The sequence below is a fragment of the Medicago sativa genome, chromosome 6 (genome assembly GCF_051527215.1).
Source record: "Medicago sativa cultivar Bolivia chromosome 6, Bolivia_mono, whole genome shotgun sequence".
Classification (NCBI taxonomy): domain Eukaryota; kingdom Viridiplantae; phylum Streptophyta; class Magnoliopsida; order Fabales; family Fabaceae; genus Medicago; species Medicago sativa.
The window spans coordinates 94,663,098-94,683,931 of NC_140754.1; the positions used below are offsets into that span (position 1 = coordinate 94,663,098).

The following is a 20,834-nucleotide window of genomic DNA, read 5'->3' on the forward strand; positions in this document are numbered from 1 at the left end:
TGCAGAAACTGTCTTCATTTTCTGACTCTCCTTCACACTGTTTTCAGTCATGGTTGTTCATGTTGATCCCCCAAATGATGATCTACCTCAAAATGAACCTCCTGTTGTGTTGCCGCTTCTTTTACTTCAAGATGCGCATGATTCCGGAAATGCCAAATCCGAGAATCCCCCACCACCACCCCCGAAAGTAGAGGATGCTCCTCCTCCTATTCCTCCAGTTGTTGCTGTTTGTATTGACCAGCGAGAACATTTTACCACCAAACATAGGTTTGCAACACGCAATGATTTGTTGGTGTGGGTTCGGGAGAAAGCTAGGAAGCTTGGTTTTTCCACTGTTATTGGTAAATCCGATAACGGTGGCAACGGAAGAAACGCATTTGTTACTTTGATATGTGAAAGGGGAGGTTCATACACTGAGTACAAGAGAAAAAGTCGGCGTGAGATAGCTGGTTCAGTTAAATGCGAGTGTCCGTTTAGGCTGAGAGGTTACTTGTTGACTGGTGGTGATTGGAGCCTCAAAGTTGGTGATGGTAAACACAACCATGGCATGACAGATGTGTTGAAAGGTCATAAAACCGTCGGTCGTCTAAACCCAAATGAAAGTGTTCACCTTGAAGTCTTTGGTTGATAATGGTTACGTTTATCATTGTAGGAAGTATCATGATTCTGATGAAGTCAGTGATGTTTTTTGGGCACATCCAGATTCTATCAAGTTGTTTAACACGTTCTCCACGGTGCTTGTGTTGGATTCAACATACAAGACAAACAAGTATCGTCTTCCATTGCTTGAGTTTGTCGGTAATACCTCTACCATGAAAACATACTCTATTGCTTTTGCCTATATGCTGTCTGAGAGGCAAGACAATGTTTATTGGGCTCTTGAGAGGTGTCGTGAGATGTTGCACTCCAAAGATCTCTATCCCAAAGTAGTTGTCACTGATCGGGACAATGCTTTGATCAATGCTATGGAAAAGGTTTTCCTTAAAGCTACTACTCTGTTGTGCTCATATCACATTGGACAAAATGTGAGAGCAAAGTGTAAATTGGATTGCAAAGTGACGGATCTCAAAGGCAAGAATAGGCAAGCGATCAAGCCTGCTTCTGTGGTGTAGACTGTGATGGCTGCATGAATGGATATTCTGGACTCCGAAACGGAGGAAGCATATATTGATAATTGGACCCGGATCAAAGTTGTATGCGCAAAATTTCCCAAGTTTTTGGAATATGTTGAAAAAACAATTTTAGATCTGGTTAAGGAGAAGTTTGTGAGGTTTTGGGTTGACAAAAACCTTCATATGGGGAATACTACAACAAACAGAGCTGAATCTGCACACGCTCGGTTGAAAAAGTATCTGAGTAGTAGTATGGGTGATTTGAGCACAAACTGGAAATCCGTTCATGACATGCTAGAGTTGCAACATACCGCAATACATGCTTCGTTTCAGACGAGCATTATCATGCTTGAACATCGGTTCAAAGACAAGGTGTTATGGTCTAGGTTGATCCGGAACATTTCAAGGGAAGCTTTGCATCATCTCGTTGTGGAGTACAATAAAGCACTTGAAATTGGTACGGATAAATCTAGATGTGGTTGTTTGAGTTTGATCACTTACGGATTACCATGTGGGTGTATGATAGCTTTGAAGATCAAGAATGGCACTGCCATCCGTTTAGAAGAAATTCACACCCACCGGAAGAGGTTGAGGTTCGAGTACGAGGCTGACACGAAGCTTCAAAAAGAAGAAGACATCTCTCTATGCCAGAATGGGATATTCTCCAGGTATTTTTTTTTTCAAAACTGTCTCTGTTTATGTTTTGCCCAGGATTTCTGTTTCTGTATTCTGTACTGGTGCAATCCGGATTATATACTCCAGACATAGTTGATGGGTTCCGGAAAATATAATCCGGAGAGGTAGCATTTACGCCCCATGCAAGTGCATATGGGGTGTATCGGGAAGTTCCATATTTTATAATCCGGATTACCTTATGTGGTTCGGAAAATAAAATCCGGACTGTATCAGTAGTGGTAACAGAATGCATGTTTCTGACTGTTTTCCATCAACAACAATAATGACAGTTTTTTACACATTGTAGGCCCGATTCAAGGACGCCGATTACAACATGAAGGTGCATTTGAAAGAACAATTCCGACAATTTGTTTTTACCGGAAACCACCTCTATGCGTCCACCGCCAAATAAGGTCACCACCAAAGGAGCTCCAAAGAAAGATAAGCAAAGCATTCGATCGACAAGGCGGTCCCCTTCCCTTTGGGAGATTATTGACTCCCAGGAGCAAGAAACACAGGGTTCACAGACACGTTCAACAAGGACGAGTAGAAAGAGTGCACGGGAAAGCAACATGTCTCCTACTCCTCCTAAACCAATTCCAAAAAATCCAAATAAGCCAACACCCATTGAAGTCCACATACCACACAAAGACCAAATCCCAATTTGGATGCATGGCTTTATTGAAAAGGTTACGGATGTACCCGGTGATGGTCATTGTGGGTTCCGAGCAGTTGCGGTCCTACGGAACTTGACTGTTGATGATCACGTATTAGTCTGGTACAACCTTTACAAAGAGCTTATCAGTGTAGAAAATGACCGCTATCGTAGGATGATTAATGATGATAGGCGGTATAACGAGGTCTTGGACGCTCTATCCTACTCCGGTATTGGCAATGCACCACCGGATAAATGGATGAGAATGCCGAATATGGGGTTCCACATCGCACAGAAATTCAGCCAAACGGTTGTTGTGTTGTCCATTGGGAAATCAGAAACCTTTTTCCCTCTACGTGGTCCACCGCCGCCTCCAACTATCGATCCGTTGATATGTCTGGCATATGTGAATGACAACCATTTTATGGCCTTGAAATTGAAGGATGGTTGTCCGATTCCTCCCACTTCCGCTCTATGGAGACAATACTATCGAGAGGAAGCAGACACCTGGCCTGATAGATATGTCAGCCGGATGGCAGATTATAATGAGCTAAGTCGGGCGGCGAGTGTAGCGGTCATAGAAGATGATGAAAAATTGTACATTGTTGAAAATCTTGATCCCGATGAGAGGGTTGGTGCTGGTCTTGCTCCTGGTGTGAAGGTTGAAGTGGATGATAGTCCCATTGATCTTTCGGCGCCATAGATTAAATATATATCATTAGTTTAGTTGAAATGTCTAATGATATAAATTCAACTTTTTTTGGTATAATGATATATATATATATATATATATATATATATATATATAATCATTTTTTGATATAATATTTAAGTTAATTGTCTTTTATACAAACATATATAATGATTTATTGGAAAAAAAACGATAAAAACCACAATGACATGCAAATCTGTTTCAGTTCTGTGCACTGATGCATTCCGAATTATATAATCCGGAATGTACTGAGGGTAAAATTGGAAAAAAAAAATAGGGCGCGCGAGGAAAGACATAAGGTGGGAAAAGTAATACTCAAAAAATTATGGACTAAGATGGTGTTACATAAGTTGGTTCATTTAGGGCCCGTTTGGATTAGCTTATTTTAGAGCTTATATAAAACAGCTTATGCAAATAAATACATTTTTATGTATTATTTATAAGTTTTAAAGGTTGTTTGTTTATGAAAAAACCGTTTATGAAAATACAATTTCGTTAGTGATAGTTTATAAATTAAAATTAAAGCTTATTTATTTACATAAGCTATTTTTCATAAGCTCAAACCAAACGGGGTCTTAATATTTAAATTTGCTAAATAGAAATTTAGTCCATAATATATTTTTTGGACACAAATTAGTCTATAATATATTTTTGTCTACACACATCATGCTTCAATCTATACTAGGATCAATTTTCAAAACTATCCATATACTCAAGGTTTTACAACTCGAGAATTTACCTCAGCTCGTTTTGCCCCCGTAAACTCGACTAGAGAACTCGTACGAGTTTATTTAAAATTAAAATTAAATAAAATTTATTATTTACATGACATATGTAAACTAATATAATAATGTAAATAGTCAAATAGTGCAAAGTATGACTTAATTATAAAGGTTTTCAACCACCATAATAAAACATTATGTTCAACTAAACGTCAAAATACATTAAAATAATTATATGAAAATATAATTATATGAAGATACATAATTATATGAACAACTTACAGTTGTACATGTATCTTCACCAACATTAAAATATGTTTTAACCTTTATGTTAAAAATAATAATAATAATATCATTGACAACCTGATTAACCGTCACGTGGCGGTAAAAATGTGACTGGAAAAAAGTGTCTCATGGTAAATGTCACCCAGGAAAATCCATAAAATAAATGGGTTGAGCATAATTAATATATATTTGGTTCCCATAGTCAAAACGATCATATACCATGTTACTACCATACCATGTTACGGCACAAAACGATTATGAATTATGAGAAAGGTCGGTACATGTGGGGTTTGTTGATTTGTATCACACTGACTCTCACACTCTTTTTTTTTTTTTTTTTAAAGAGATGAGGTTCCATTAATAAGACGGTACACGCAAGAGAGACAATGAAGAATGAAACCTATCAAAGATATATCAATCCCCCATCTAAAATGAAGCCACTAAATGAAAGCTAAAAAACAAACAAGGCCTAAAACAAAAGAGCTTTGACCGAAGACTGATGGCTAGAAGATGAATTAAAAAAGGTATGATGGTGGCCAAGGCAAAAATCCAAGAAGCAAGAGCAACCTTCACGTGACATACATAGAGACATAGAGTAAGACTCCAAAAGATGAGATATACCAATCCCTCACACTCATATTTAATGCAGTTTACATCAGGCTAGGTAGGTGGGCTCGTACATAAGGTTCCATATTGTCAGTTTTCAAATTGGGGTTGGGTACCAGGAATGACTTCAAACTGGAGTATTTCCCCAATCAGTGGAGTACATGTCCTATAATTTGCTTTTTTGGAGGGAATATTCTATAAAATCTGTTTCCATGACCTGGGCATTCTCATTATCATCAAATAAGAGAATTAAATATATTTTTTTACCAAAGAATTGTTAGAAAACTACACCTATTGTATTCATTGTTCAAGTTTTGTAAATTTAAAATCTGAAAAAACTTCATTCTTTAAAAGGGCAAAGTTCAAACTTATTGATGGTTAAAATCGCAAATCGCATTACGTATTGTTTGATTGCTTCATATGGAGGCCGTGTTTAAAGACAATTTTCTAATTATTTTTTTTTATGCTTGAGCAGCGTTGTTGTGTAATATAATTTTGTTGATCGCTAGCTTTCTTTGGTACAGATTGTGCTAGAGAGACTTCTTTTGGTTTATTAATATATTTTCTTAAACTTTTAAAAAAACATATGAAAATAATAATTTAAATCACGATAAAAAGAGTTAAATCTTAGGATCTTGGAATTTCCTCATCTCAAATTCTTAACTTCAATTCTTTAATGTTAATTTCGATGAGTTAATTTACCTTCTTTAAAAAAGAGTAATTAATTCGTGTTTCACTATCGGTTTTGATAAAAACATTCAAAAGTTATTTTATTAGATGTTAGGTGAATTTTTTTATAGTGTAATTAAATCGTGTTTCACTATCGATTTTGACCGTGCAGTAGTTTTTTGCCTTAAAACTTTTTTTTTCTGAAAGGTTGTCAATTTTTTGTCTGAAAACATAAATTGTAGTTTTATTGAAATAATTTTTAACTTTCATGAAGAAGTTTTACGACACTTAGATATTATCCTCTAAAAAAACACTCAAATATCATGTGCATCAACATTTACTTTAGATATTGATGGTCTCTATTAGCTCAATTAAAATCAAGTAATTTTTTAAATAAAGAACCACTATAAGAATCAAATTCGACTTTTACATGAATAAAAGTTACGTCCACAAGACATAGTGTTGAGTTTTACTTTTACACAATCAATTGTTAGAAATAATATCATGTGAAATTCAAATTCCAATTTTTTGAAGTTTTTTTTCTTTGTTAAACTCAAATTTTAGTTTTACATGTATTAAGTATGAGATTGTACCAAAAAAAAGTATGAGAAATGTTAATTTGTGCCCTAAAGACACAAGTTAATGAGTCAAAAGTGGAAATAATTTGTTGTAATAAATGCATTTGAATTTAATTTTTTTACTTTTGATTAATTAAATGCATAAAATTCAAGGGAATGTTTCTACTTTTGAGTTGTTTACCATGTGTCATCACAAGTTAACATGACCCACCCATTAAGTACTGTATTACACGGATTAACACACATATCAAAGTTTACACACATAATCATAGTTTTTAGCACTTTAAGGAAATACTTCCTTCATCCCTTAATGTAGGCACTCATCGACTTTTTTACATTTCTTTAAGAAAAATTGTCAGTGTAATTAATATGTCTATTTTGTGTGTTAATATTACCAAATTATCTTTTGTTTGTATGTGTATAAAATTTGACTTTTCATATTTCAAGATAAATTAATAGTATTAATTAGGGATATGTTTAGGAAAAAAATAATAAATGCATCTAGTAAATTGAAAAGGGGTTTACATTTAGGGACAAAAAAAAAGTCAAATGAATGCTTAGATATAGGGACGGAGGGAGTAAGTCATTCTCTAACTACAAACACAATTCTATCATTATCCGAAGAATGCCCATTCTTCGTAGAACAAATCTTATAATGTCAACAGTTGAATCAAAGCATTTAATTTAATTTTCTACAAAGGAAGGTAGCATGGAAAAGCAAATGAATAAAGATGAATTAGTGGTCTCTAATCAGTAACTGAGACAAAGCTACAAATTTTAATGAGTACAATCTTACTAATGTTAGGGATTAGGTAAGGTTGTTCCTCCAAATTGTCAAGATCATAAGGTTCCATTCTGTATCGTTGACCAGAAATAACTTCAAAGTTCAAACCACGTCATCTCCCTAGTTAGTGGACTAATATCTATTAATTTTTTTGAGGGAATATCCTATTATTTTGACCAAAGAATTGTTAGAAAACTTAGACCACTAACCTATTTTATTGTATTGATTGTTCATGTTTTGTAAATTTAAATTGTAATTAAATTGTGTTTCTCTATCGATTTTGATAAAAACATTCAAAAGTTATTTTATTGGATGTTAGGTGAAATTTTTTTGAGATTGAAATTCAAATTTGAGATATTTATAAGGATAAATTACTTAGTTTTTTTTAGTGTACTTTGCGTATATTATGCATTATCCTTACAAACTAAGTTAAGTTTACATGACGATAAAATACTTATTTAAATCAATAATAAAATAGCCTAAAAGACTTAATAGAATTAGAATATGATTAGGATTAAAAAACTTTATGTAAAATAAATTTAAGGCTAAACTGCACTTTTTACCCCCTAAGTTTTAAAGTGTTGCGATTTTGGCCCCCTATTAAAAAAAATGAAAATTTGGCATCTTTCATACAAAAATTGGTGAGAAGACGTCACATGTCACAAAAAATGGGTCATAATCGCAACTTTTTGTAAAGATAAGGGGTCAAAAAGCATATTTCCCTTATGTTAGAGGTTAAAAGAGCATATTTCCCTAAATATGTGGTCACTTTTGCCATTTTTTTAAGGGTCTTGTTAACGAGTGCCTGCGGAGCCCTATTTAAGCATCCCAAATTTAATAGTTATTCTTTTAAAAAGTTAACTATTACAATTTTTAATGCATTCAATACATAATTTTTCATTAAAAATTTACAATTTAAAGTGTTTAAAGAGTAACATTTCATATTTTTTAATAAGGGGCCAAAATTGCATCATTTTAAAACTGAGGGGCGAAAAGTGCATTAATTCAAAACCCGAATCAATAAAACACTCCCTCGTTCACACTTCATAAATTCCTACTCACATCAAACTGTCACTTGCTCTCTCCGTTCCAATCTTTCTTGAGAGAGAAACACCTGGAGATCAACTGTCACAACACAGCACCATCGCTTTCACCACCTCCAACTTCATCGCCGTCACCACAAACAACACTCCCGCAACATCACCAACTTCCGGTTGAGGCACTACTTTGACTCCACTGTCACCTCCTTGATCATCAAATATGCCAACCCGAACTCTCGTTTTTATCATCTTCGGAGCAGTGGCGGTTGTGGTGTTGAGCATCTGTAGCATATGGTGTTGGAAGTGGAAGAAAAACCGTGATCGAAGTCGCTTTTATTCGAAGCAACCTCAAGAATCACCACTTCGACTAATTCAAGGTGAGAGATTTTGTGTTTTCTAGCATTCGTCAAGGTATTTTGTTAAATTTATATTATCAGATCAAGGTTAGAGGAGAATTGAACCTGGAAATCCATGTATTTAGGTAAAGTTTATATATGGTTGTTAAAGTTTAAATTTTCATTGTTATTTTCGTCAAATTGGGTGTTAGTCTTTGATAGAAGAATTAAATCATTGATCTATTGTTAAATCATTGATGTTTTGCCTAAAAAATCTCAACATAAATTTAGGTTTTTAAATTTTTTAGGCAAATTTTAATTAAAGATGTGGAAATATTGACATTTAATTTTACTCATCTCCTACTATATTATTGACAATTAATTCGACTCATCCACTACTATAGTCAGATTATTATTATTTTTTTGTCAAGCAATATTATTGATTTAGAAGTTGTGTGTTAAAATTAGGCAGGTTCTATGGTGCAGTCAGAAAACTGACTTTTTTCGAAAAGTTAATTTTGATCTTAATGTTTGATTCATTTTTAAATTGTTGATTACTGATCAATGATCAATAGTAATTCATCTAGTAATGCTTCCAACATCTTGGACTTACATGTACTCTTTTTTCGTTGACATCTTTAACATGCAAGCAGAGTTGATGATATTATGTGATAGTCTTAAGTGTTACACTTTGTGGGGTGTTACACTTAAAACAAGGTAGGATATATATTAGATCAAATGTAGTCTTGTTAATCTGATGAATTGATGATACTATGAGAACTGAACTTTTGATGCCACTGTACAAATAGTGGGGTGTTACTCACTACAATTTTGATGTTATAGTGTTAACTTCACCAGAAAAGTCATTTTCATGACTTCACCGTAGAATTTTCCTTAAAATTATCCTCATTTGACTTAAAATCTGTAACAAGTTTAATCCAAATATTTAACGGTGTTTTTTGTATATAACATAAAACATTAGCATTTGTCAAAAAAAAAAAAAATAGCAAATTGGAATAGTTTGTCCCTTAATTTAATTATCACATGCTTTGATGTCCATTTTTTTTATTATGTTAACGTAGGTAAACTATAAACATTGTTTTTTTTGTATAAGTTTAGATTTTATTTGAATAATTTGTTTATTAATTTTATCTATTTATTTATTTTGCTTTAGAAATATGTAAAGATGTTTGTGAGTTTCAAATTTTAGCAAACCGTGTTATTTTTTATTTTTTTTAGCAATGATAGTTGCTTATCTGATGCTGATTTTGTGTTCTGACCATTACAGCTGATCCTCATCATGGTCCACCGCAACAACGGCAGCATAATGCTCGCCTTCCTTCCGATCATGTGGTCTCAATACCGCCCCCTCTTGCTCAAATTCCATTAGGATTGCCGTCTCATGTAGCACCGCCATCGCTGTCTCATGCTTCAATTCCATCAGGACGTATGTCTCGTGTAGGACAGCGATCATCGCCACCTCATGCTTTTCTATCAGGACGTCAATCACCGCCATCATCGCCGCCTCTGTCACCGCCATCATCGCCGCCTCATGCTTCTCTATCAGGATCAGGACGTCTGTCACCGCCATCATCACAGCCTCATGCTCCAATTCCATCATCGCTGCCTCATGCTCCAATTCCATCATCGCTGCCTCATGCATTTAGCTCCAGCAAGAGCATGTTTACATATGAGGAGTTAATGCACGCAACAGATGACTTCTCTGATGCTAACCTCCTAGGACAAGGGGGATTTGGATTTGTCCACAAAGGTATTCTCTGTAATGGTAAAGAAATTGCTGTAAAGCAGCTGAAAGCTGGTAGCAGACAAGGAGAACGCGAATTTCAAGCTGAAGTTGGGATTATTAGCCGTGTTCATCACAGACATCTTGTCTCTCTTGTTGGATACTGCAGCACTGATTTTCAGAGGCTACTTGTTTATGAGTTCATTCCTAACAATACATTGGAATTCCATTTACACGGTACATTTTTGTTTTTGGTCACTCTTTTGTGTTGCACAATGCATTTGCTAGAAGTGTTCTTTAATTCTTATGGTTATTTGAACTGCAGGAAAAGGACGACCAACAATGGATTGGTCAACAAGACGGAGAATTGCTTTGGGATCCGCAAAAGGACTGGCATATCTTCATGAAGATTGTAAGTTATGCACTTTTGACTGTTATTTGTTCAGCCTCATCTAGTTTATGTCAAAACTGATTGTTTATTGTAAATTTCTGTTTGTTCAGGTCATCCTAAGATCATTCACCGTGACATTAAAGCTGCTAACATCCTTCTCGATTCTAGGTTTGAAGCAAAGGTATGTTCCATTACACGTCTTCCTTGTTGTAGTGGTGATGCACTGTTTCAAATGTTGTAAGAAGTTGTAAATTTTAGTTTGATTTAGTATCAAATTTCTTGACAGGTTGCAGATTTTGGTCTTGCAAAGGATGCACCTGATCTCAATACTCACGTTTCTACTCGAGTGATGGGGACTTTCGGGTATGAACTATGAACAAATTTATTCATTCCTCTCAAAATTTGGATATCGGGATGAAATGTAGTTTGTTGTTCATATCTGCTAGTGTTTGCTGATAGATTGAATGAAGTGTCTGAAAACTGCCATATGGGGGTTTTGAACTGCATTAACCATATAAATTGTTGTCGAAATTTGTTGTTAAATGTTTGTGTCAACATATATATCATTTATGATATATTAAGCTCATGAATTATCAATTGCTACTTACAGGTACCTGGCTCCAGAATATGCTGCTAGTGGAAAACTTACAGACAAATCAGATGTTTACTCTTATGGAGTCATGCTCCTTGAGTTAATATCTGGACGACCACCGGTTGATGAGAATCAGAGCTACATGAACGGTAGTTTGGTTGAGTGGGTGAGTGTTACCACCATATAGAGTTTATATATTACTCCCTCCTTCTTCCCGTAATAACCAACTCATTTTTAAAAAAAAATTGTCCTAACTCCTAATATAGATGGTTTATTTCATTTTTTAATTCAATATTAATAACTTCATCACAAACGCTTAAATCATTTTTCTTTCTCTCTTTAGGACACTTGTTTAGAAGTTAAAACAAGAAACTTTTTCTTAGAAATTGTGTATTCAACACATTGAAACTTCATAAAGGAACTTTATTTACATAAAATTTATAAATTATTTTCTCTTTTAAATCCTTAACAAGTGCCCTAAGGCTAAGGACACTCGTTAGCATAACCCTAATTTTAACTACAACCACATCTTTCATCATCACAGGCTAGGCTTTTCTTCATGCGTGCTTCAGAAGGAGATTATAATGTCTATTCTCTGGTTGATCCAAGGCTTCAGAATGAATTTGACCCTAATGAGATGGCTCTTATGGTGGCATGTGCTGCAGCTTGCACGCGCCATTCATCAGTGCATCGACCAAAGATGAGCCAGGTAATGTGAAGAATTTGTTTTATTGTTTACCCCACCTGTTCATTTTCAACCATGGTTCCTCTTTTCAAAAAGGAAAATGCTCAATTGCACGACTAAAACCATCGTGCGTATCCCGCGAATGCACTGGCAACTAAGGTCCCCACTCTTTTTCATACAAAATGCTGAAATTAACCTTGGACTTGTTTTGTCCATATCTCCGAAAACTTTTGTTCTCCGTTTATTTGTAGTTTATTACTCCGTTTCAAAATGAATAGTAGTAATATTGTTTAAGATTTTTACACATATATTAAGTAATGCAATGATTAGAAAATATATAAATGTTACTTTACTAAATTATCATTGTTAGTTATTTATTTGTTTTTTATTAAAGTAAAAGTAATATTTTGAAAGTAGTGTACACATAGTTATTAATTGAAGGATATAGTTGGAAAGGAAAAAAAAAAGTTAAATTCATTTCAAAATAATTTTTTCTTCTTTTAAATAATATTCATTTCGAAACATGTTGTTTAGTCAATAATAAACTTATCTACTGATTCTCGGTAGAGAAATAGATGTAATAAAACTATACAAGAGTAATAAACAGTGAATGGAATGAAAAGACAATTAATTTCATCAGAAACAATTGCCAAACATTTTTTTATACCTCTCCATTAATGTCAGGACAATTTTTTAATTTTGAGTTCATGCTATACAAGCATTTTTTAGTCTAAAAATCATACATACTATAGGTTGTGCGAGTTCTAGAAGGAGCTGTGTCAATAGCAGATCTTAATGCGGGGGTTACACCTGGACACAGCAGAGAATACAATACTCAACAACACGAAGAAGACATGATAAGGTTGAGAGAAATGGCATTCGGATCTCATGCTGGAAGCAGCGTGTACGGATCATGCAGCGAAAACACGTTAGCCAGCATGGGAGATGGAAATGAGAACAGTCAAGAATTCAGTAGAAGTTCATGAGTCTTGATTTGACTTGACACAGTTGTCATTGGTTTTTCACCTACGGATGGTGCAATTGAATTTTGCTTAACTGATATGTTTGTTTGATGGTAGTTGAAAGCAGGTTTGATAACAAACCTATCTTTAGATGTCATTTAGATATTTTGGAGAATTCTCACTCCAAAAACATAGTTAACTTGCGTGTGTCACACGGGACAAAGATTTAGAATTACATAAAACAGTTTTTCGGGAGATAACTCCCTAACCCTCAAGATGTATTTACCAGGTGTAAATGTGTGTGTGTGTGTGTGTGTGTGTATATATATATATATATATATATTTCTTTTTTACAGAACCAGACCTATTAATTAGTGATAAAAGAAATTCCCATCAAATAATATCAACACTATTGGGCCAGCTGATAAAATAAGCTCGTTGAGACAAGGGCTCGGTAGGCATCAATTATTTGCTTGAAGGGGTATCATAATCATTCTCTTATGATTCTAGAATTTCTATTATTTGTATTAATTCATTTCAGTTATGCAATTTACATTTTTTTTTTAATAACATTATGCAATTTACATTTAGTATCACTGTAATGACATTATACCCTTGGCACAAAATATACGCAATAAAGAAATAACACAAATGTGAGTGGCACTTAGAGTCAAGTCATAGAGTCATTGAAGACTGAATTGCATTCTTTATGCTTTCTTCCAATTACCACTACTACAATAATGACATTTAGTAACACTTGAAAATTGTAACTAAATCAAGAAAAATGTTACTAATTAAATTTAGTAACACTTGAACAATTGTTAGGTAAAGCCCTGTTACTAAAGAGTTTTAGTTACATTTTATAGTACTATTTGTAACAATTAAAAGTGTCGTAAATGTTACATTATTGTAACACTTTTTGTATCATCAGTGACAATAAAAAAGTGTTACATTTATAATTTTTGAGAGGTTGTGAAAAGTGTCGCAAAATTGTCTACACTAAATTTTTTTAAATTTACCAAATGTCTTTGCTTAAACTTCATTCATATTTGAATTAACCAATATTAGATACAAGTTTAAATAACCAGTTTGAATTACATACTCTATACAAATTTCCCCCTTTCACTGTTCTTATTCTTGCATAATGAAAATGAACTATGCAACACAAGTTGTTGACGCTCTACAAATTTCTTTTCCTCGTCTTTCTTCTTCAAATCTTCTCGCATCCTTTTATAGTATTCAAATTTCATCACCATAACTTGATCACAAGTTTTTTTTTTTTTTTTTTCCTTTTGAAGAACCTGCAACACATTTGAAAAACTGTACAATTCAGCTCCATGGATATATCATGTATAAACCATAGACAAAACCATAGATTTCAGTTTACTACGCCAAAACCCAATAAAACTAGAAATCCTCCTGAGCCTATAACTAGAAAATGCCACTTCTGATATGATCCCAAATCAGACCCTGCTACTAACTATCAATAACAGGCAAAAATAGACAAACTTGCATATCAATAACCTCAGACAAACATACAATGGGAAAACAAAATATTATGGAACCAAAAAACCAAAATAATACTCAACTGAGCAACTGAACATAACATAGACCAAAATAATACTCAATTCCATATCGCATTGCATATTCAATTCCATAATACATATAAAGCAAGCATGCACATAGATCAGAAAGTTGAATTACCTTTTGTTTTTCCTATTGAACCACCAAGCAAGAGTTTCTCACTTCTCTGAATATACTATGCATTAAGCTTTAAGTTTCCTGGAAATATATATGTATTTTGAAAGATGTGTGTCCAACCATAGCAGATGTGTCTTCTGGTGTTTGATTCGTCATTTGAACTCCAGATGCAACAACCTGAAGATAGTAAAACATCACAAATCTTTGTTTTGAAATTTCTGAAAATTTATTAGGATTACTCATCAAACCATTTTGTAATATCAGAGAAATAATTTTGTTTTTGTCAACAGCAAAAAAAAAAAAAAAATATGAACCTCTAAGTAGCCAACATCAATCATTGGTTGCCGGCATCCAAATCTACGATATCTGCAGCCCGCCGTTTGCACGATAAGGTGACAGTTCACTAACCATTGTCCTACATTTTCCAGAGCTGTCAGATATAGAATGTTTTGAATTTGCTTCTTTTCTTGCCAATATGCTACCAGGCTGGCAATCTGAAACATGATTGAAATATTTTAACTTAACTGACAAGGTAAGGCTTCCTAAGACTATAATGAAGAACTAGGAGGTTAAATTTTGAAAATAAACCTGTTCTTTGAGATCTTTGACGTCTTCCCCATCCTTCTATTGTGCTAATTTTTTCTCCAATAGCATTGGTCTTTGGACTAGTGTGAACAAACATTAGTATCTTGGCCTGTTTTGAAAATAAGCAACCCTCATAACAAGTTCTTGCTCTGAGAACTAAGTCCAGTTTGGATAAAAAGTTTAGTTAAACACTTATTTCTTACTTGCTTATCATACAAGTATTTACAAGGTATTTCTATAACAAAAGATAAAATAAAGTCAAGTTGTTTCCATACAAGACATAAGTAGTTTCATAAATCATAGTAGTTGAACGGAATAAGTTGAAAACAGGTTATCACCATGTCATAATTTGTTTCCAAAGGCTATTCCATAGAGTCTCACAAGTGCTTAACCCAGGAGATAATTTCAAATAAGTCAATTCAAACAGACTCTAAGTAGATCAACGTAAGGTGCCTAATAATGAATGATCTTAATTTTAAGAGTAAGAGTGAGTATTTTGACTTACCACATCAACGTTCATGTCAGAGAGCACAGAGTTTAACTGGTGTTAAGATTGATGAGAAAAGCAAGACCCATTTAACCTAAAAGAGAGAAGAAAATAGAAATGTTGTTAAGATTGATGCCGTCGCATTGTTGATGATTCGACGGTGGTGGTTGCCGAAATCGATGATTGTTAAGATTCAGCAAAAAAGCATAAGCATAAACAAATCTTTGAAGTTCATCACATTCACTTTCATCTAAATTACATAGCTCATTGGAGTTGAACTTTCACTCTATAAAATATAAATTATAAAAACATGTTTTCACTTTACATTATCTTGGCAATCAAACAGATAAGAAATTCTAAAGATGGAATGAGAAGCAAAGGAATAAGGCAAAAAAAGTTCAAATAAAGGTCTGTTTGGATTGGTACATTTGAGTCTATCGACTCACATAAGCACTTGTTAGATTGTTTGGGAGACCTTATAAAAATACCTTATGATATGTCTATAAGTTGTAGTAGTGTACTTTGCTCACTTTGCTCAGTTCGTTATTTTAGGTCCAAGAGTAACTAAGGGCTTTGGTGTGCTGAAATCAAAAGTGTTGGTTGGACCCTACAAAGTGTATTTTTTTTTAAATAAAGAAAAGTGAAAAATGAAGAAATTTTTATTAATTAAATTGACACTAGTGATTACTTTACAACTGTATTTTAAGGGATTGGAACTCAGTACCCTAAGGTTACAAGACTAAGCACATAAAATGATGTGTTGTTGCAAGCTCATTTTGATTCAATTATAAGGGATAAAGTGTACGGAAGAAGCCTCCTAAAAACTAGATCAAGTGTAACTTAATGTCGCTTTTATGTCTATTTGTGACATAACATATTCTGGCGTATATATTTACTTGACAACTAGGGTAAGATTTTGCTGGCTAAAACCTTGTAGTCTTCACGTCTTCTAAAAGCTTTATGAAGGTGAAGTTTACGATCCTTTTATAGGGAAATAATGGGCAGTGAATCTTGGTCTTGATAGCTATATAATTAACATCGAGACTAGGGTTTTTTGATGTTACATGAGAAAAATTTACTAAACTGGCTATACGTTGAATGTTACTCCCCATATTTACGATTTTATTCCTATTCCGATTTGTATTTTCCATTTTTTTTTACAATAACTCCTATTTATATTAAACAACATTATTATTAATGAAATATTATAACGCTAAAAAAAGATGATTTGAGATTCCTTGACAGTGGAAAAAAAACACGCAAGTATATACCATGATACTGGTTAAATTCTAATTAATATGGGTAGGATTTCACTGGACCCTCCAGTCACTGGAGAGGATCAACCTGCTCTATTGTTTACAAACAACCGATGTGGGACATAATGTGCTATTATTTGTTTTGCTTCTTTTGCTCTTAGGTATTCTATCCTTCAACTAGAGCACACAAGTGTTGATGCTATTTTTATTGGTTTTTTACTTGTTTAATTGTTCGTTTTAAATAATTGTTAAATAGTTGTACCAAAAACATGTTAAATAGTTAATTAAATTAAGAGAAATGATATTTAAACAACCATTTTTAACAACTTTTGTGACAACTTTCTCTCTCATACTTACATTATCTTTTTACTTTATCTCTCTATTGCTTTGATTTTTGTGTCAATATCTCATTTCCTTTGTAAAATTTTGGTTGTCACAAAAGTTGTCACATAATCTAACAAACTCAAACAGAAAACTGAGAAATGACTTGTAACTCAACGAACTGATATGAAACCAAAAAATATTAATGAACAAAGTGTCTTAAGTTTGTAAGTTAAAGGACTAAAATGAAAGGAAATACTTAAGCGGTCAAAAGTGTAATTTATCGTACTTCCTATATTCAAAGATGAGCATTTATATGAATGTGCATGTTTTTTAATATTTAATGAATACCATGTAGTTGAAGTGTACTGATTTCAGCATCAAAACAACCACCATTACATACCTCATCGTCAAACCAGCGACCTCGCCGTACCCAAGCACTGACCAAGGCAAGCAAGATTCTAGGAGGAGTCAAGTAATTGATGGCCTTTCCTGTTCCTTTAACGACTCGCATTCGTGGAACTAATGTTCTAGTTTCAGGAAGCTCACATATGATATTAAACATTTGGCCAATATTTTTACAAACTGCAGGGACCAATACCAATATTTTTACAAAGTGCAGGGATCAATACTAATAGTTTTGTGTTTTTTTTTAACAGAAAGTTAACAGAGGGACCAATACCAATATTTTTACAAAGTGCAGGGACCAATTCCAAACAAAAAAAAAGTGCAGGGACCAATGCCAAAATCTGATGAAAGTGCAGGGATTAAAGACATATTTAAGCCTTAATTATATTGTACATTTTTCACATTTAAAGAGGACCCAACCCTAACTTGGGTCAAATATGATCTAGAACAAATTTTAAAATAAATGGTTTGATCATATAACATAAATTGATGCATTATTTGGATTAAAAATTTGTATAATTTTGCCAATTTAAGTTGACATATATGGTTGAACCTAGCTATCACATACACTCACTATAAGTTATTCAAGTTTTCTTTAAAAAAAAAAAAAGTTATTCAAGTTTTAAATTCTCTAACTGGTATGTTATATGTAAGTTTCATTAAAATCCTCTATGATAGTAGTGGTTATTCATGTACTTGCATGAGAATGCAACTCTGTTGATCTAAATACATTATTATACAAAAAATGTTTATACTTTTTTTTAAGTGCTTTTAAATTAAGTATCCAACTAAAACACACAGAGAACTGTTGTTCAAAACAAAGAATTAGAGTACTATACCTTAAAAAAAAGGACTAGATTACTATTTTGAAGTGTCCACATTTCCCAATTACATATCCTAATTTGGAGTTTGTAAAGTGGGTCTCATTCACCAATATCGTTAGGTGTTTGACAAAACCACATTGCATCATTCAACCAAAATAAAAACACATTGGCTGATATAGTTTACTATAATTTCAATCTTGAACAATGAATTAACTAATAAATAAAAAAGGTCTGATTGTATCCTCAAATTATAATTTTCTTACTTAGACATGTTCCAAGCCCTTAATTAAGTTTTATGAAGAATTGAATTCTAGTACAAGTTTCATAATAACCAATAGAATAAGTTTACCAGAATAAGTTTACCATGATTCGGTAAATCTATTGTCATTTCAAACAGCAATTTATCTTAAAAAAATGATACTTTACCAAATGGTTCAATACATGAATCCATGTTATCAGTTTAGTTATTTGAGCTATTCAATTGCAGTTTCATTCCAATTTAAATAGTTTAAAATGTTTAACATTGACGAAGATGTCTTGCAATTCGATGTCTAATTCAATTTTTAAGACATTGAAACAACAAATATAAATAGTTTGATACTAATATGATTATAATAACCACCACAAATCATATTATTTAGAAACTAGCTACCACATAAAACAGACCAAACAAAAATATTAAGAAAAAAACTTCTACATCTAACTAAGTCATTGATGAATGAAATTCACCAAGAAGAAGTAGAAGGTGAGCCAGAAGATGAAGAAGAATGACCATTAACGCTACATGATATTATAGAATCACTTCAATTAGTACCTAAAGACCTAGCATCTCTAGGAGAAACAGTACAAGCTTCTGCATCTAGCTTTTTCATTGGAGTCAAACATCTCTCTATCCCACTCTCTTAACTTGATTCTATAGAATAAAAATAGAATTTTTTATCTCATCAGTGGCACAAAGGTCGGGTAGTGGTTTGCTTCCATGCTGACCATATAATATTTGGATCCTTTGTATCAATTCATCATGCGTTATTCCAGGGTAATCATTAACACAATCAACAAACGCATTCGTAAACACAGAACCCAAAGAACCTTTGACTGACTCTTCATCCCTTTTGGAAGATGTGAATAGAACAACTTTGTGGTGAGCTAGTTCAATAAACCCCCCTCCGTAACAAGCATCAATCATGAAAATTATCTTGACGCCGTCAGCCATTTGGTCTAACACTTTTTTAAATTCACAACCTGCACAAGTCACGTAGCAAATTAATAGAATTAACATATCCATGCATTGAGAATCACAAATAAATAAAATTAATATTAGCATGAGATGTGTTGAGGAAGTTACCAAGTAAAGGAGTTCCATTGGCTGCAACAAGGTAACTTCTCCCTCTTTGTTGATAGTTACCATGTCCACTGAAGTGAAAAAATAAAGTATCACCTGGCTTTGATATGGTAATTAAATCATGTAATCTATTACGTATTTTGTCAGCATCAATAAGGAAACCAGGTCCTCCATCGTTTCTGTCTTGCCAATAATCAATATTTTCATCTTTAAATCCACGATTTATTAGCAAACTTTTTATCTTCGCACCATCGGAATATGTATTGAGTGTAGGTTCTCGAAATTGTAAATTGACTATTAAAGCTCTCTTTGTAGGAGAATTATTGCTGTACAAATGAGTTTGATTGTTAATAAAAGTGAAAGAATTACAAATAAAATAGAAAAATGATAAATTCAAATGATTAAAATTATAGATATACAGTTTCGTGATAATGCAAATACTAACTATGATATGTAATAAAAAAAATGGCAGTGATATGCAATAATTTTTTTTGTTACAATGCTAACCAACAAAAAGAAAAAAAAACAAATATGAATTATATAAGAACTAATAAGAACTAAAATACCACAAATATGAATTATATAAGAACTAAAATAAATATTACACACATATTATAAGTGTCAATTTCAATATGAACAAAATTATTATCGCTAAATTAAAAGATCTCTACCTACGCTGTCACTAAATTGTTATCATTGTTTTTCGAAAAATGATAATATTATGAGGATATATATATAGCTAGTAAATTACTAAATATTCATTTCTAGTAAATTAATGTAAAAATGAATTGTTTGATTCATTACCTAGAAGAACCAGGTAGTAAGATTTTTGGTTGGTCTTGTTCAAAAAAAACCATTGATCGGTCTTTCCGTTTTCGATGTCTGCTCATAATTTTAGAAACCTACCAAAGACAACATAAACAAATACAATAATTAATACACAACTATTGTGAGAGTGACAATTTGTTAAAATAAATAAGGAAAGGATAAAAACATAAGGCAATGGTTCACAAAACAGATGAACAACAAAGAAAGTATACCTCTTGAAGATGAGAGAAACAAGTGTGTATTCTCCAAAAACAAAACCAGATTGATCAGTGAAGAAAGCAGGCACAATAATTGATTTGATTAAATCAAGAGCTCCACTCCAACTAGAATAGTTTTCTAATCTAGTGTTTAGACCAAATATGGTTTAATCGTTGGATTACACCACTATATGATACTAAGATCATTCGAAACCGAAGGGACAGAAAGGAGTAGAAGTAGAGAAGAAAGACTCGTCAAAACAAGTCTAAGGAGGGAGAAGAGAAGAAAAGCACAGGAAGCATCAACTGTGTTTTTCGGTGTGTTGAATGCACTGTGA

The 20,834-nt window shown here is 33.1% G+C and overlaps 4 protein-coding genes and 1 long non-coding RNA gene across 5 annotated transcripts; 3 read left to right on the plus strand and 2 right to left on the minus strand.

The window, feature by feature from the left end:
• The first annotated feature begins 49 nt into the window (after positions 1–49).
• Positions 50–1,112, plus strand: LOC146918417 (uncharacterized). The gene is made up of 2 exons (XM_085722054.1): positions 50–558; positions 653–1,112. Exons 1-2 carry the CDS (start codon positions 50–52, stop codon positions 1,110–1,112), a joined length of 969 nt encoding a protein of 322 aa, XP_085578180.1.
• A 1,067-nt stretch (positions 1,113–2,179) lies between these two features.
• Positions 2,180–3,145, plus strand: LOC146918418 (uncharacterized). Its single transcript, XM_085722055.1, has one exon. It carries the CDS (start codon positions 2,180–2,182, stop codon positions 3,143–3,145), a length of 966 nt encoding a protein of 321 aa, XP_085578181.1.
• A 4,709-nt stretch (positions 3,146–7,854) lies between these two features.
• On the plus strand, positions 7,855–12,822 carry LOC146918419 (proline-rich receptor-like protein kinase PERK1). The gene is made up of 8 exons (XM_085720069.1): positions 7,855–8,215; positions 9,462–10,154; positions 10,243–10,329; positions 10,419–10,489; positions 10,595–10,671; positions 10,919–11,066; positions 11,445–11,609; positions 12,338–12,822. The coding sequence occupies exons 1-8, from the start codon at positions 8,059–8,061 to the stop codon at positions 12,569–12,571; spliced, it is 1,632 nt and encodes a 543-aa protein (XP_085576195.1). The 5' UTR covers positions 7,855–8,058; the 3' UTR covers positions 12,572–12,822.
• Positions 12,823–14,242: 1,420 nt separating this feature from the next.
• On the minus strand, positions 14,243–14,872 carry LOC146918420 (uncharacterized). The gene is made up of 2 exons (XR_015016195.1): positions 14,837–14,872; positions 14,243–14,425 (listed from the first exon to the last, which is right to left on the minus strand). It is a non-coding gene; the product is annotated as an uncharacterized LOC146918420 (long non-coding RNA).
• A 3,866-nt stretch (positions 14,873–18,738) lies between these two features.
• Positions 18,739–20,834, minus strand: LOC146918421 (metacaspase-7-like). Its single transcript, XM_085720072.1, has 4 exons — positions 20,512–20,834; positions 20,276–20,373; positions 19,475–19,797; positions 18,739–19,371 (listed from the first exon to the last, which is right to left on the minus strand). Exons 2-4 carry the CDS (start codon positions 20,359–20,361, stop codon positions 19,043–19,045), a joined length of 738 nt encoding a protein of 245 aa, XP_085576198.1. The 5' UTR covers positions 20,362–20,373; positions 20,512–20,834; the 3' UTR covers positions 18,739–19,042.

Bases quoted from the DNA above. Each gene is read 5' to 3' on its own strand.
- LOC146918421 (XM_085720072.1), bottom strand. From the start codon at position 20,361: ATGAGCAGACATCGAAAACGGAAAGACCGATCAATGGTTTTTTTTGAA. The intron at 19,798-20,275 runs GTAATGAATCAA...TCATTTGTACAG, and splicing joins TTACTACCTGGTTCTTCTAG to CAATAATTCTCCTACAAAGA. The intron at 19,372-19,474 runs GTAACTTCCTCA...TGACTTGTGCAG, and splicing joins CAATGGAACTCCTTTACTTG to GTTGTGAATTTAAAAAAGTG.
- LOC146918417 (XM_085722054.1), top strand. From the start codon at position 50: ATGGTTGTTCATGTTGATCCCCCAAATGATGATCTACCTCAAAATGAA. The intron at 559-652 runs GTTGAAAGGTCA...TTATCATTGTAG, and splicing joins AACCATGGCATGACAGATGT to GAAGTATCATGATTCTGATG.
- LOC146918418 (XM_085722055.1), top strand. From the start codon at position 2,180: ATGCGTCCACCGCCAAATAAGGTCACCACCAAAGGAGCTCCAAAGAAA.
- LOC146918419 (XM_085720069.1), top strand. From the start codon at position 8,059: ATGCCAACCCGAACTCTCGTTTTTATCATCTTCGGAGCAGTGGCGGTT. The intron at 10,330-10,418 runs GTAAGTTATGCA...CTGTTTGTTCAG, and splicing joins GGCATATCTTCATGAAGATT to GTCATCCTAAGATCATTCAC. The intron at 10,490-10,594 runs GTATGTTCCATT...ATTTCTTGACAG, and splicing joins ATTCTAGGTTTGAAGCAAAG to GTTGCAGATTTTGGTCTTGC.